This window comes from Leptodactylus fuscus, chromosome 8, assembly GCF_031893055.1.
Source record: "Leptodactylus fuscus isolate aLepFus1 chromosome 8, aLepFus1.hap2, whole genome shotgun sequence".
NCBI lineage: Eukaryota > Metazoa > Chordata > Amphibia > Anura > Leptodactylidae > Leptodactylus > Leptodactylus fuscus.
Genome location: NC_134272.1, coordinates 19,970,486 through 19,987,690, shown reverse-complemented (window position 1 = coordinate 19,987,690; position 17,205 = coordinate 19,970,486). Strand labels below are relative to the sequence as shown.

The 17,205-nt window shown below is 46.5% G+C and overlaps 1 protein-coding gene across 2 annotated transcripts in view; it reads left to right on the top strand.

Moving 5' to 3' along the window:
- Positions 1–1,693: 1,693 nt before the first annotated feature.
- The window catches only part of DOC2A (double C2 domain alpha), a 30,324-nt gene continuing 14,812 nt past the window's right edge, over positions 1,694–17,205 (top strand). The window contains exons 1-4 of one of the 2 annotated variants that reach the window (XM_075285577.1): positions 1,694–1,963; positions 5,470–5,723; positions 10,121–10,200; positions 15,633–15,707. In XM_075285577.1, the coding sequence (XP_075141678.1) occupies positions 5,474–5,723; positions 10,121–10,200; positions 15,633–15,707 (405 nt within the window). In that variant the 5' untranslated portion in view covers positions 1,694–1,963; positions 5,470–5,473. Of the gene's footprint in view, positions 1,964–5,465; positions 5,724–10,120; positions 10,201–15,632; positions 15,708–17,205 lie in introns of both variants that reach the window. The other variant, XM_075285578.1, reaches the window with a different exon arrangement.

Genomic DNA, 17,205 nt, shown 5'->3' with positions numbered 1-17,205 from the left:
GTTGTATTGTGCATATGGAGTGACCATGTATATTGCAGTTGGAATATGAGTGAAAGTCTTGCAGGTTTGTATTGGCTAAGGGGGGCACTGTGTTTGGAATGCTGTATCTCAGCAACGGTACGTCGGAGCGAGTTGGAGTCTCGTCTTAAACCTTCCTGGATATCTGAAATATCTCTGTACCAAATTTGGTGAAGATCGGTCCAGTCGTTTGGTTCGCATTAGAGAACAGACAGACAGACGGACAGACGGACAGATAGACAGACAGAAATTCATTTTTATAATATAGGGAGATATATATATATATATATATATATATATATATATATATATATATATATTATTTTTAACTTTTTTCCTTTCAATTATTATTTTATTTTTAACTTTTTTCCTTTCAATGTCACTATATGAAGAGATGTCTATTTTTGGAACCATTGAAATAGAGTCTGGTGACTAAATTACTCTTATAGTAATGCTCTTATTGTAAAGAATCCTTCCCATTATTCTAAGGAAAACCTTCCATGAAAAAATGGCTGACTTTGTAATGCGGTTATGTAAATAGATGTCTATTGTTGGGGCCTAAGTCTTGTGACTTCTATGACTCAATTACTCTTACAGCCATGCTGTTACTGTAAAGAATCAGCAAAGGAAACCCTTCAAGGGTAACACTTCTGTCCTCACATGGTCACTATTTGAATTGAGACCCAATTGAAATAGTTTCTTGTGCCTTCTATGACTCCGTTTCTTTCACTGCAAAGCTCTTACTGTGAAGAATCCTTTCCATTACTGTAAATGACATTTCTATCATTTATACCTCAAGTAGTGATATAAAGCATCTTTTCACTGGAGCTCGCCATGTCTCAAAGGTTTATGTACTATAGATGCCATTTATGTGGCTGCTGTGGGGCTTCTGGAAGGAGGGGGCTCATTCCTGGTTAGTCTTTTTCCCATTTCGATAAGTGGTGGGAATCTGCTGGAGAGGAGATCTTCACAGGCGTGAAGGGTTACCAAAAAAATAAAATATTGCAAAATATATTTTACCTTGGTGGGTTAGTATTGTGGTAGTGTCAGGCAGCTACTGAAAGGGGCCTCATTGTTATCTTTGCTGTAGGGTTATCGTGCTCAGACTATACTGACTTTAAAAATGGCTGACCCTTCTAAACATCACAAAGATGTTCCCGAAAAACGAGCTGCACTTTCACAATAAAGCCTGAGCGATAATATCAGCTGCATTATTGCACGCAGAAGATTTCTCAAGCACGCTCACATACGGAGATGTGTCCTCCTCATTAAACAAGCCGAAAGAACGGCGCATTGTGTGTGATCAGGGACCTGCGCGTGCGAGACGCTCTGCGTCAACAAACACTCAAATATTGACATGAAATCCGGCAATTAGGAGATTAACGAAGAAGAAATTCCCATCGAGACTAATTGGGGGCATCTCTGAGGGCTTCTTCTGTAGGCATCTCTAAGGGTATCTCTGGGGGCAGCTCAGAGGGTTTCTCTGTTGGTATCTATGAGGACATCTCTGAGGGCTTCTCTGTAGGCATCTCTAAAGGTATCTCTGGAGGCATCTCTGTGCAGCTCCAGACTATTGCTCGTAATGTCCAGACTGATGGATTTGTCTGGATGAAGAGGCAGTAGCTGGGATGAGCAGAGCATCAAGTGGTTAAGGCAGCGGTGGCATCGCCTGGGTCTCCTGCAATTGTTTTCCTTCACCTCTGTCTACACTCTTTTCTTTCTTGCTCTCTATTCATTTGCTCTCTCTCGTTGTCCCCTCCTCTCCCTCTCGCCCTCCCTCCTTCTCCTGCTGTGAGACACAGCAGTAAGGGAGAGAGCAACAGCAACAGAGGCGAACCAGCCCTTCTCCTCTTCCACATCTCCTCACATCTCTCCTCAGATCTGCTCCTTTTTCTGTCCTCATTTCTTAGGAACCCTGTTGTCCTCGGACTACCCGAGGCGAGAGGTAAGTTCAACTGGTAGCAATGGAAGGGTTACTAAGTCAAGGCAAAGGGTCATGGGTGCGATTCCTCAGGTCATATGCATGTGGCGTATCGATCGCGGGGATGGGGTTGGAGTTGCATGCTTATGCAAGGACTGCTGGTGTGGAAGGGGTTAACAGCGCAATGCTCTTGGTGAGTGTTCTGCAGCTTTCTTTGAAGTTCGGGGGGGGGGGGGGGGGTAATACTCTGCAGTACAGAACAGGTAGGTGCGGTGGTGCAGTGCCGGGAATGTTAAGGAAGAAGTTCCTGGTTAGGTGTTCTGTAGAATGTCAGGTCCATGTGCAGGTCACTACTGGAGATGTTCTCAAAGTGGTGACCAATGTCTTGGAAATCTATATCATCCCAAAATGTGCTGCTAGTCTTCCATTTATTATCTTCATAACCAAACTCTCTGGTCCCAACCATACTGTGGTATGTGCCCTAGGAAATTCCTCCACTATACCTATCTATTGTTCTGGCATGTTCTTGATCACCTGCCTGTATTATTGTCTCCTGATCTCCACATCCTTCTGTCCTGCACTCTACCCATCTGACCCTCCACTATCTCCTGCGCTCTGCCTGTCTGACCTCTACAATCTCCCTAGGCTCTACCTTCTGACTCTTTGCAATCTCCTGCACTCTACCTGCCTTGTCCTCTACTATCTCCTGCACCTTTCCTACCTGACCTTCTGCAATCTCTGCACTCTGTCTATCCTATCTAATATCCACAGACTCTACCTTTCAGACCCTTTACAACCTCTTGCACTTTACCTGTCTGACCTCTACAGTCTCCCTGGGCTCTACCTGTCCAACCCTGTACTATCTCCTGTATTCTACCTGTCATCTTCTCCTCTATATGTCCTACACTCTTACTTTTCCTACTCTCTATTTTCTCCTGCACTCTACCTGCCTGTTCTTCTACTATGACCTGCTCTCTACCTGCCTTGATCCCCATTATCTCCTGCATGCTATCTGCATGGTCCTCCACTATTTCCTGTACTGTATCTGCCTGATCCTGTACTATCTCCTACACTCTACCTGTCTGGTTCTCAATTATTTCTTGAACTCTACCTGTCTGGTTCTCAATTATTTCTTGCACTCTACCAGCCTGGTCCTCTACTATCTCCTACACTTTACCTGCCTTCTCCTCTACCATCTCCTGCACTCTATCTGCCTGGTCTTCTACTCTACATATCCTACATTCTACTATCCTGAAGCTCTACTTTATCCTGCACCTCTACCTGCCTGTTCTTCTGCTATTACCTGCACTCTACCTTCCTGGATCTCTAATAACTCCTGTGCTCTATCTGCCTGGTTCTTTACTATAGCCTGAACTCTATCTGTCTGGTACTCTACTACATCCTGAACTCTATCTTCTGTCTACACTATTATCTCCTACACTCTACCTTCTTTCTCCTCTACTATCTCCTGCACTATACCTGCCTAGTAATCTGGTATTTCCTGCACTCTGCTTGCCCTCTACTCGACTTTTTCCCGCATTCTACCTATCTGGTCCTTTACTGTCTCCTGCTCTCTCCTCTACTATGTCCTGTACTCTGCCTGCCAGGTCCTCTACTATTCCCTGGTCCTCTACTACCTCCTGCTCTCTACTTGCCCTATCCTCTACTTTCTCCTGCACTCACCTGCTTGGTCCTCTACTATCTCCTGCACTTTATCTGCCTGATCCAATACTATCACCTGTACTCTACCTGCCTGGACCTCTACTAAATCCTGCACTCTACCTGTCTGGACTTCTGCTATCTCCTGCACTTTACCTGCTTAAACCTCTACTATCTCTTGCACTCTACCTGCCTGGACCTCTACTATCTCCTACACTCTACCTGCCTGGTCCTATACTATCTCCTGCACTCTACCTGTTAGACCTTTACTAACTCCTGCACTCTACCTGCCTGGTCCTATACTATCTCCTGCACTCTACCTGCCTGGACCTCTACTATCTCCTGCACTCTAACTGCTTAGACCTTTACTAACTCCTGCACTCTACCTGCCTGGTCCTATACTATCTCCTGCACTCTACCTGCCTCGTCCTTTATTATTTCCTGCACTCTAACTGCCTTCTTCTCTACTATGTCCTACCTCTATCTGTCTGGTTCTCTACTATCTCCTGCACACTACCTCCTGTCCTCTCTACTCTCTCCTGCACTCTCCATGCCTGTACTTCCACTAACCCCCTAAACTGCCTCTGAATACTTTATTACTCTCCCTCGCACACTCTATTTTCTGTGTGCTCTCACAGTGCCTCATATTATGATCCTTTACTTGTTGCACTCACAGTCTCTCAGACCTCTACATTCTGCTGCCTAATTATTCCTATTGTCTTAATCCCCTGTGTTGCGGTCTGTCTGCAAGAGCTGCGCGTCTTCTGCTTTCCATCCCCTTTATCTCCTTATCTTCCTATATTCCTCTTGCACTTCACCAGCTGATCCGCCAGTATCTCCTGTGCTCTAGAGGCCGTGTCTTCAGCACTTCCCCCATCACCAGGCCCCCCCACCTCATCATTCATTGCTGCTCTTCAATCCTCTAAGACTTGTTGATCCTTGTTTTATTGCACTGATACCCAATTACCCCCTATATGTAATGTTCCACCTACTGCGCTGTTCCCTATATCTCCTATAGCTTATCTTCTCCATCTACCCTTTAGTATTCAGATCAAGCCTCACTCCACTCTGACTAATCTGTCACATGTATCTAACTCATTGACTTCTCTGTACATATATCTAACCTCACTTCTTCTAACTGACTCACTGACTATCATGCCCACCACCATAAAATCACTACAGAATGATAGTGATTGGGCCACTGGCAGATAAGAGATTAATGGTAGTGAATAGGTTAATAGTCACATTTCTGGGTCCAGCCCCAGATCACTGGATCCAACTGCAGGGTCCAATATTCATATAACATACACCTCCATATACATAGGACACCCCCAAAAACTAGTAACCTACTCCCATAACAAGTAGTGTATAGATCCTTCCTCACAGCTGAAATTAATAAAGACCCCCAAACCCCAAAATAGGCAAGCCCCAAAGTACAATACACTCTAAAATAGAGTCCCTAAACCAGCCTACAGATTAGACACAGACGCTTACAGCTCGACACACTTGCTTCAGGACCTACACAGACATGGTCATGTGACCACAGGTTCTGTCTCAGCAAGTCTTGTGCACATTGCAGTTTCATTGCAGATTTTCAAATTTCATGGCAAATATGCAATAAAAATGTAACATGTATCACATTCCTGTCTGCTCCTCCCCCTGAACATGAATCTCATCTTTCTTCTCTATAAAATGTATCTAACCTCATTGGGTTCTCTATCTTATGTATATAACTTCAGTGTCTTTTGTGTCTTGTGTATATAACTGCATGTTCTGTATCTAAGCTCATGTATGTATCTGAGTAGATGGATGTCTGTATCATATGATCGACTTGTCACCCAGTCTCACCCTTCTCTCTCACCCACAGACAGGCTGATGACGGTACGGCGTGGAGATAAGGTTCCCATCAGCATCCAGGAGCACATGGCCATCAATGTGTGCCCCGGGCCCATCCGCCCCATCCAGCAAATCTCTGACTACTTTCCTAGATACTCACCATGGCCAGAGGGCGCCACCTCTCCTACAGGTCACCCCCACAACCTCTCACCCCTGGATATACCACATCAAGCTGCCGAACAGGTGGACGAGACTGACGACCTGGACAACTATGACTCCGATGATGGCAGTACGTACCAGTGTGATGTCTTCAGGTGTATACACAGATACCAAAGGGGGAGGGCGAGCTATTGCTCTCTGTTATCAGCCATGTCAGGAGAGGGGAGGCTGACTGTAGGAGAGGTGAATACAATCTATTGTTCTCTGTTATCAACCATGTCAGGAGAGGGGAGGCTGACTGTAGGGGAGGTGAATACAATCTATTACTATCTGTTATCAGCCATGTCAGGAGGGGAGGCCGACTGTAGGGGAGGTGAATACAATCTATTACTCTCTGTTATCAGCCATGTCAGGAGGGGAGAGGCCGACTGTAGGGGAGGTGAATACAATCTATTAGGTGCAGCCCAAATGTAACCCATAGCAACAGTCAACAAAAATCTGGAAGATGGAGGGGAACACTCAGTGGCATAACTAGGAATGGCGGGGCCCCGTGGCGAACTTTTGACATGGGGCCCCCCTCCCCAAACCGATGCCGAAGACCTCGACTGACCCCCTCCTCCGCACTCTATTATGTCCCTTAGTAAGCCCTGCACACAGTATTATCCCCAATAGTGTCCCCTGCACACACAATATTAACCCCTATAGTGTCCAATGCACACACAGTATTAACCCCTATAGTGGCCCCTGCACACACAGTATTATTAACCCCTATAGTGTCCCCTGCACACACAGTATTAACCCCTATAGTGTCCCCTGCACACACAGTATTAACCCCTATAGTGTCCCCTGCACACACAGTATTAACCCCTATAGTGTCCAATGCACACACAGTATTAACCCCTATAGTGGCCCCTGCACACAGTATTAACCCCTATAGTGGCCCCTGCACACAGTATTATCCCCCATAGTGTCCCCATATGTCCCACTGTGGACACCTATAAACATTTATTATACTCTGGGGTCTGAAAAGACCCCAGAGTATAATAATCGGAGACCCGGGGGATTAAAACCATTAAAAGAACAGAGACAGTTGCTTACCTGTTCCTGCCGGCTGCCGCTCTTGTCCAGCTTTAATGACGTCAGACGTCACATGACCCGGGAAGCTGGCCTGGGTCATGTGACGTCAGAGACGTCAGACACAAATGACGGAGGCCTGGCAGGATCGTGGAGAGGTAAGTAACACTGTTTTTTATGTTAGCTTACCTCTCCTGTCCGCCGATCATTATACTCGGGGGTCTGCAAAGACCCCGAGTATAATGATAGCCTCTGTGGGCCCCGCGGTGTCACTTGCCGATCCCGGCCCAGCCAGGATCGGCAAGTGAATAGGGCCCGTAACGGACTTAAAAAAAAAAAAAAACGCAGCGGTAGCGGCTGTCACCGGACCCCTAATGGCCCGGGCCCTGTGGCAGCTGCTACTGCTGCTACCACGGTAGTTACGCCCCTGGGAATACTGACAGTTGCCACCAGCCTCTCCTCATATAACACTGTAGTACTATTATAAGCTCCACAGTTTGAGGTTACTGCCCCTTTAAACTAGAGGACCCCCATGTGTAGACTGTCTCTTTCCCCCTTCTGCCTCTCCTCCTCCTTCCTTTTGATAAGAATCTGTAATCAGATATATTGTGTGAATTGCGGTGCTGCGCAGTCATCACATGATTCCCCCTACCACCACCACAGTCATATTGGGTGGGGGGGCTCTAGGATATTACATTCATGTACACACAAAGAATGATCTCCATATCATGAGCCAGATCACTGTGACCTCAAGATATTACACATGACCCCTCTGCCTCCCAGCACCCCATCCCCACCCCCGCAGCACAGCGAGAACATAAATCGTCCTATAAGGGGTTAACTGGTGGGAGAGAAGAACCTGAATGTTCCCGCACAATCTGATCAGGATCTCACGTTAGAGCAGCAGTTTGTGCTCCAGAGCTGCTCTTCCTACTGTAACTGGAGACAGAGACCTCATCATTTTATGGTGTCGCAGAAGACTTTGCATGTCATGCTAATAAATGAGAATATTCCCATATCCAGGTGCCCCAATACTTCTCACAGCTGAGGGTTTGTTACAATCGTATCCAGTCTAGATTAGGCCCGGTTGACAACTGCATTTGGGTTTGCGTTCGGGAAGTCTGCTTGGGGACCCTCAGATTGGAAACCTATTAACACAAAAAAGTGGTTACCTAGGAAACCTGCAGACCCCATAGACTCTAATGGGGTCCGTGTGGTTTCCGCTTGGTGCCCATATGAAATATCCGAAGAGAAAAGTCCTGAAAACAGGGATGTAACTATCAGGGTAGCAGCGGAGGCGGCTGCCACATGGTCCGGCACATTAGGGGGCCCGGAGGCACTGCAGATTTTAATTCTTTTTTTTCTAGGCCATTAATGTGCTTATTTACTTATCAATCCTGGCTTCTGCGGAAGTGGCTGTGAGCAGGAGTCAGGATCGGTACGGGATTGGGCCTGCAAACCCACAAACACTATCATTATACTTGGAGGGTCTTTTCAGACGCCTGGGGAGGTGAGGGAGCATAATAAACAGTGCTACTTACCTCTCCTACACTCCGGCAGGCTTCAGGCCTACTTGGGTGATGTCCCAGATGTCACGTGGGCCAGTCTTGCGTCCTTACACAAGCCCTGGCTCAAGTAACGTCTGGTTCATGATTGTAGATGGCCGACATCAGCGGGGAGTGTACTGGAGCCCAGGAGAGGTAAGTAACAGTGTTTTTTATGTTTGTATCCTCCCCTGGGTCTCTGATTATTATATTCTGGAGTCTGAAAAGTTCAGTACAATCAAAAGTTCGCCACGGGGCCCCGCCATTCCTAGTTACGCCACTGCCTGCAAGCAGCACTTTTCTCTCCGCATGTTTCATGCGGAAACTGAGTGGAATCCACACGGACCCCATTATAGTCTATGGGGTCTGCGGGTTTCCTTAAGTAACTGCTTTTTAATGCGTATAGGTTTCCAATCAAACGGAAACCCGAACACAGATGTGAATAGAGCCTCAATCTGAATTCCTTGTCAATAACGGACACATTGTAACAAACCCTGAGCTGCAACAAGGTCAGGAAGGATTTTCAGTTCCTGGATACAAGGATGTTCCCATTTACTGACAGCTACTTGTAGACTAATGGTTTATCTCTCCAGACGATCTTCATGGAGATGTTACGGTCATGGCGAACCTGAACCGCCACCTGACAGCACCAGGCGAGACACCATGAATAGTGAATGACATACAGCAGAGCAAATAGGGAAGATTAATAAGATCAGTGCACGTATTCATCTTGTACTGTGTCATATGTTGTCCTCTGCTCTAGTCACAGCCAAAGCTGCACTCAGCATTCTGTTGAGTAAAGAAGAATTCTTAATAACAGCTATGTTATCTATGTTATCTATCTTGGCTCTGGGTGTGACTGTAGCAAAAGACATACTAATAGCAGAAGTATCGGTGCAGCTCTAGGTGTAGCTGTAGTAAAAGATATGTAAAGAAAACAGTAACATCATTGCAGCTATATCAATGCAGCTCTGGATGTGACTGGAGTAAAAGGCAAGAAATAATAAAAATGTTATCAGTGCAGCTCTAGATGTGACTGTAATACAGAACAGAAACAATAGACCGATACAATAATATCAAGACAGCTGAAATAGTGAATGTAAAATTATCAGCACAGCTTTGTATGTGATTGGAGTAATACATCATATAATAGCAGAGTTGATGCAGCTCTAGATGTGACTGGAATAGAGAATATACTATTACAGTACAGCTCTGTATGTGACTGGAGTAAAATAGCGAAATTATCAATGCAGCTCTAGATATGACCCCAGTAGAGGACATAAAATAATACTAGAAGTATCGGTGCAGCTCTGGGTGTGACTGGATTAAAATGCATGTAATTATAATTATGTTTTCATCGCAGCTTTGGGTGTGACAGGAGTAGAGGACATAATGTACAGTGATACTCAACATAATAGTGATCAGATGAACACCTTTGATATAAATATCCTAAAGTGGTGACCTGACCAGTGGGGGGCGCTCTCCTATTGTAGATTAGATATAGCCTTTTCTGCAATATAAATTTTAATCTACCTATAAGGTAGGTGAGATGATCGGATCCCCCATTAGGTAGATAGGATAACTCATTACCACCATTGGGTAGATGGGATAATCCCCCTTTAGGTAAATTGGAGGATCTGCCCCCCATTAGGTAGATGAGATGATCCGCCATCCATTGGGTTGACGATAATTGAGACAATCCGCCCAGTGTTCTGATAGGTATCGGATTCTGGTTCTTAAAGGGACATGCATGGAAAATATCTGCAATGATGGGATAGAATAGCGCCCTCAGTGGTCAATTCATGTCAACCATAGTACCAGCACCGATATAGCGCGGTGGGCAATGTGGGGTTGTCACGGGGGAGGGGCAGTGTCTTCTCTCTGACATTTTACCTTCTTGTCATTTCAGCCTCGCTGGGGACGCTGGAGTTCGAGTTATTTTATGATCAAGAGAAATGTATCCTACAGTGCGACATTCTGAGAGCGAAGGTGAGCAGACCGCCATGACAGAGGGAGGGGGTGGCGTTGTAATGAGACAGTCCCTTCTAATAAGACGACGGTGAGGTCTCGTCTGCTGACATCTGTCAAGGAACCGACTGCGGTGCGGCGTGTAATACATCTAGATAATCCTATTATAGCTAACATGGAGGGACGGCTGAGGTAAACACGTGGCTGCCCGGCGCCAACAATTATATGGCGGGTAACATGGCAGCGTACGGCCACAGCAAAACGATTCATCATGAGGGATGTGGTGATCTGAGACTGGATCACACATGAGCAACAAATGGTATCGGATACAGGACTAGAGTAAGGGGGTCTAGGACGTGAAAGAGTTAATTTATAAGACACCCAACTTGCCTGAGACCCTTCAAACAGGATAATGTCATCAAGTACATAATAGTATTCACTGTCTATGGCACATATGAAAGTTGTATCACCATATTGTATAGACCCCGGACTATGACAACATGGTATGCATACCGCATGGTGCCGACTAAAAGATGTGACTCAGCCCCATCCCTAGCCAGTGGGATAGCAAGGCCTGGACCCGCAGAGGTAATCCATATACGATCCAATACAGAAGCTCAGCAGACAGTATTACCGTATTTTACGGACTATAAGGCGCACTGGACTATAAGCCGCATTGCCCATGAGCGCCTTATAGTCCGTCTCGGTTCATATATAAGGCGCACTGGACTATAAGCCGCAGTCCGGTGCGCATTATATGTTATTGAAAGCCGCGTGCCCCCCGCGTGCCAGCCGCTTCTATTGGAAGCGCTCGGCAGGCGAGGAGGGGCTCTATCAGCAAAATCATGCTGATAGAGCCCAACCGTAAAAGTTAGATTAAACTACCCCCCCCCCCCGTTTTAAAATAAAAGCCTGAAACAGAATGTGAAACTTACCGAGCGGTGCAGGGTGGGCGGGCATTCAGGCCTCCTCTTCCTCCGATGTTCCGTCCTCCTCCTCCGCCGCTCGCTAACTGATAATGGCCTGGGCGCATGCGCAGTAGCCGTAGTAGAAGCATTATGATATTGCGCATGCGCCCAGGCCATTATCAGATCGCGAGCGCCGGAGGAAGTGGTCAGGACATCGGAGGAAGAGGAGGCCTGAATGCCCACCCGCCTGCCCGCCCTGCACCGCTCGGTAAGTTTCACGTTCTGTTTCAGGCCGGCGTGACAGCAGGGCTGCCGGACACTTCCCATTCATTTCTATGGGAGCCGGCATGCCAGCGCTCCCCATAGAAATGAATGGACTGCTTTTTTCCATTCATTTCTATGGGGAGCGCTCGCATGCCGGCTCCCATAGAAATGAATAGGAAGTGTCCGGCAGCCCTGCTGTAACGCCGGCGTGTACGGCTGTGATACACGCCGGCGTTCGGTAGTGTGAATGCACCCTTACGGTGCCTTTTATGTATGTATGGAAGCGGCACGCAGACTTTGCCGCCGCTTCCATCCATATATAAGGCGCACCGGACTATAAGCCGCACTTACGATTTCTGAGGAAATCGTAGGTTTTTATGTGCGCCTTATAGTCCGGAAAATACGGTATACATGATGGGATTAGATACACAGCACAGCAGACAGTATCACACATGAGGGGATTAGATACACAGCTCAGCAGACATTATCACACATGATAGGATTAGATACAAAGCTCAGTGGACAGTATCACACATGATAGCATTAGATACACAGCTCAGCAGATAGTATCACACAAGATGGGATTAGATACACAGCTCAGCAGACAGTATCACACATGATGGGATTAGATACACAGCTCAGCAGACAGTATCACACATGATAGGATTAGATACACAGCTCAGCAGACAGTATCACACATGATAGAATTAGATACACAGCTCAGCAGACAGTATCACACATGATAGGATTAGATACACAGCTCAGCAGACAGTATCACACATGACAGGATTAGATACACAGCCCGCAGACAGTATCACACATGATAGGATTAGATACACAGCTCAGCAGACAGTATCACACATGACAGGATTAGATACACAGCCCGCAGACAGTATCACACATGATAGGATTAGATACACAGCTCAGCAGACAGTATCACACATGATCAGATTAGATACACAGCTCAGTATACAGTATCACACATATTAGGATTAGATACACAGCTCAGCAGACAGTATCACACATGATAGGATTAGATACACAGCTCAGCAGACAGTATGACACATGATAGGATTATATACACAGCCCGCAGACAGTATCACACATGATAGGATTAGATACACAGCTCAGCAGACAGTATCACACATGACAGGATTAGATACACAGCCCGCAGACAGTATCACACATGATAGGATTAGATACACAGCTCAGCAGACAGTATCACACATGATAGGATTAGATACACAGCTCAGAAAACAGTATCACACATATTAGGATTAGATACACAGCTCAGCAGACAGTATCACACATGATGGGATTAGATACACAGCTCAGTAGACAGTATCACACATGATAGGATTAGATACACAGCTCAGAAAACAGTATCACACATATTAGGATTAGATACACAGCTCAGCATTCAGTATCACTCATGATGGGATTAGATACACAGCTCAGCAGACAGTATCACTCATGATAGGATTAGATACACAGCTCAGCAGACCGTATCAACTATGATAGGATTAGATACACACCTGAGCAGACAGTACCACACAGTATGGGATTAGATACAGTGGCTATGGACATTATCACACATGATAGGATTAGATACAGTGTATGCTGTATAATTATTCTCTGACTTTCCTCTGGGGGGCGCTGCTCTCGGTCTGGAGGAGATACTCATTCCATGCTGCTGTATATGACATAGGACAGCCCCTCTCCCTCCTCTGTGACCTCCTGTAATAACAGTAATGTGTCTGCTCTGTGGCCCGGGATATTGATCGCCCCTTTATTTTGGGTAATGACCTGACAGGGTGATTTATCCGGGCGGCAGTGACCGCAGTTACAAGATCAATAATAATCCGGCCTATAAACTGCACAATCCAATTTATAGAGATAAACACAGCGAGACGCCAGAGCGGAGCTCCCGGGCACCAGTGCAAAATCTGTACCCAAGACCCACCTGCCATGACCACCTGGGGGTCAGGTGTCATTTGAGTTAGGTACAGGTGCCGTAGGGGATGTCCTGAGCTCCAGCACTGTAAAATGAGGGGCCCACAGATGATGATGATGATTTAACCCCCCTTGTACCCCCCCACACCCAGATAGGAGTCACAGGTGAGGGTTCTCAGACAGGGGTCAGAGGTGAGGGTCTAGTGACTCCCTTGCTGTGGTCTCCATCCTATAGCCCTACTGCATTTGTGACACCACTACTCCCAGCGTGCCCTGACGTCTTCTCTGGTGTGTAGATCTGGGGTAGATTCCACATTTTTAGCTTTGGGCTCAGTACACATCAGACAGGATGTTCCTGAGCAGTCAGCCGCACAGGATTAGCGCTGTCCAGTGCCAGCAGCAGCGGTCTGGGCTCTGGGGATAAGGACTTGTTCTTGGCAGGATCTGGTGGAGCTATGTCTGCCCCGGGCTGCGGATCTCATGGACTGTAGCATCATCACAACCATCATCTTCATCATCACTATCACCATCATCATCACATCACCACCATCATCACCACCATCATCATCACATCACTACCATCATCACCACCATCATCATCACCACATCATCATCACCACCATCATCACTATCACCATCATCATCACCACCACCATCACCACATCATCATCATCACATCATCATTATCATCACATCATCATTATCATCACATCACCACATCATCATCACCACCATCATCATCACCATCATCATCACATCACCATCATCATCACATCATCATCATCATCACCACCATCATCATCACCATCATCATCACATCACCACCATCATCACTTTATCATCATCATCATCATCACATCACCACCATCATCATCATCACATCACCACCATCATCACCACCATCATCATCACCACATCATCATCATCACATCATCATTATCATCACATCATCATTATCATCACCACATCACCACCATCACATCACCACATCATCATCACCACCATCATCATCACCATCATCATCATCATCACATCATCATCATCATCACCACCATCATCATCACCATCATCATCACATCACCACCATCATCACTTTATCATCATCACTATCACCATCATCATCACCACCACCATCATCATCAATATCACCATCATCATCACCACCACCATCATCATCACATCACCACCATCATCACCACCATCATCATCATCACTATCTTGGAGATGTGTGCTCTGGTCTCTGGTTGTGTTGCTTGCTTTGGCTGTTGTCAGGCTGTATTGTCTCACAGGTTGTCACTTGTTGTTTCCCGCTGGTTGTCGCTTGATGTCTCTTGAGTTGTCACTTGCTGTATTCCGGGTTGTCGCTCGCTGTCTCTCGGGTTCTTGCTCGCTGTCGCTGGTTGTTACTTGCTATCACCGAGGTTGTCTCTTCATGTCTCCTGAGTTGTCGCTTGCTGTGTCCCTGGGTTGTCGATCGCTGTCTCCCGGTTTGTTGCTCGCTGTCTCGGATGACTCATTTCTGTTTTTTGGCGCATTTTTATTTAATCATTTAATCCGGTAGAAATGTAATGTAAATGATTAACCCTTCCATCACCGGAGGGTGGCTCATAGAGACAGCTCATGTAAAATCCTTTTACTTATCTGAGATCACATCTTATACTCCAATCACATCCAAAGCTGCATCCACAGCTCTAGTGACAGCAGCACCCCTAAACGCTTAATGCCATCATAAGCAGACAGGTTTGCTGTGGTCAGTTGTCAGAGGCTGGCACTGGGTGGGTGATGAGTGTCGGGCTTCGGGGGAGTCAGATTCTTCTGACATCTCTATAATCCCCGCTTCTTCAGACTGCTCCGAAAACATAAAGCACATAAACCCTCAGCAGGTATTACCCATAATCCCCTGCGGACACATGAAATCCACTAAGCCTGTTACTGATACAGATCCGGTGGCTCTATGCCAGGCCGCGCCAGGGTCGGGGATCACCATGTGGTCAGAACGTAGATGTGTTTAATAAATATATAATAATATAGAGATAAGGTCTGTAACCCAGCAGGTACAAATACCGAACCATAATAATCTCTACTCTAGACACAACCAAAGCTGCACATACCTCAAATGCAGTGCAGTAGACCACAAATCGTGCCAGTACCAAACCCACAGAGGGCAGCAGTGAGTTAAGAGGACTTGTTGCCGCAAGGATCTCAGTAAATCAGCAGATTTGTCAGTGCAGCTTTGGATGTAACTGGAGTATAAGCCTAATATAACTCAACATCAGTCAAGAAGATAATGTTTTTCACCTTCCTGACCTTTTCTCTTCTCCTTTATAGGGACTGAAACCGATGGACTTCAATGGCCTCGCTGACCCCTACGTAAAAATCCATCTCCTGCCGGGCGCCTGCAAGGTACGGCCTTCACCATCCTCCAGAACCTGCTGCCTGTGACTAGAGATAGTAGAATACAGCATGTACTGTGGATTGGCACTGTCGGATGGTGTAGACTGGCACTGCCTGGAATATGTAGGCTGGCACTGCTTGGGTGATGTAGGTTGGCAATGTTTTTGTGATGGAGGTTGACACTGCCCAAGACTGTAGATTGACAATGACCAGGTGATGTAAGTTGATATGAACCAGGTATTTAAATTGGCGCTGCCCATATATTGTACTGCTCAGGATGTAGATGTGGCCCTGCCTGGGTTGTCTAGGTGGACTCGGTGGCATACGCTGGCAATGCCCAGAGGTGTAGATTGTCACTGTCTACAGATATAGGTTGGCACTGACCAGGAATATGAACTGATTTCTAGGTCATGTATATTGGCACTGCCCTGGTTATGTAGTTTACCATTGCCCAGGGATATAAATTGGCACTGCCTAGGTGATGCAGGATGAAAATTATTATTCTCATATTATGCATCTAGATACTGCCCATGGATATAGGTCTGCACTGCCTATGTCTTTAGATTTACCCTGCCTAGGTGAAGTAAAGTGGCAATGCCCAGGTGATATGGATTGATGCTGACTGGGTTATATAAATTGGCACTGTCCTGGTTATGTAGGTTGGCACTGCCCAGGTTATATAAATTGGCACTGCCCGGGTTATGTAGGTTGGCACTGCCCGGTTATGTAGGTTGGCACTGCCCTGGTTATGTAGGTTGGCACTGCCTGGTTATGTAGGTTGGCACTGCCCAGGTTATATAAATTGGCACTGCCCGGGTTATGTAGGTTGGCACTGCCCGGTTATGTAGCTTGACACTGCCCGGGTTATGTAGGTTGGCACTGCCCGGTTATGTAGGTTGGCACTGCCCTGGTTATGTAGCTTGACACTGCCTGGGTTATGTAGGTTGGCACTGCCCAGGTTATCTAGGTTGTCACTGCCAGGATGAGTTTTTTGGTCAGTGGCCTGTTTAAAATAATATTAATCCCATGATATTAATCCCATGTCATGTCCTCTCTTTGCAGTGCCCCTGCCCACCCTTGCCATATGTGCCCGCTCTGTGCCCCCTTCCTTGTACTTCTAATCCTTTATTCCACACTGGCTCAGTAGTAATCACCGGCGGGCACCACTGACAGGGTAATGCCACGCTCTGACCCCTCCAAGCTGCTGCCACCGCACAGTCTGGGCCTGGATTAATGAGTCTCTCTGGGATCGCCTATTAAGGCCTCATTTATGCTGATCTAATAACCTGCATCCAGCAATCGGATTCTGAGCTCCACTAGTCGGACCTGGATCGATGCTAATCTTATAACGCATGATCCGATTAGTAAGGTCTGGACGTAAAACATAGGGAGGAAAAAAGGTAAAAAATGGCAAAATATGTCCGAACAACAAGGAAAAACCAGAGTGCGACTGACCAAGAAACGGCGGAATAGGAGATTAACCCACAAATCTGATGAATGGTGCTGG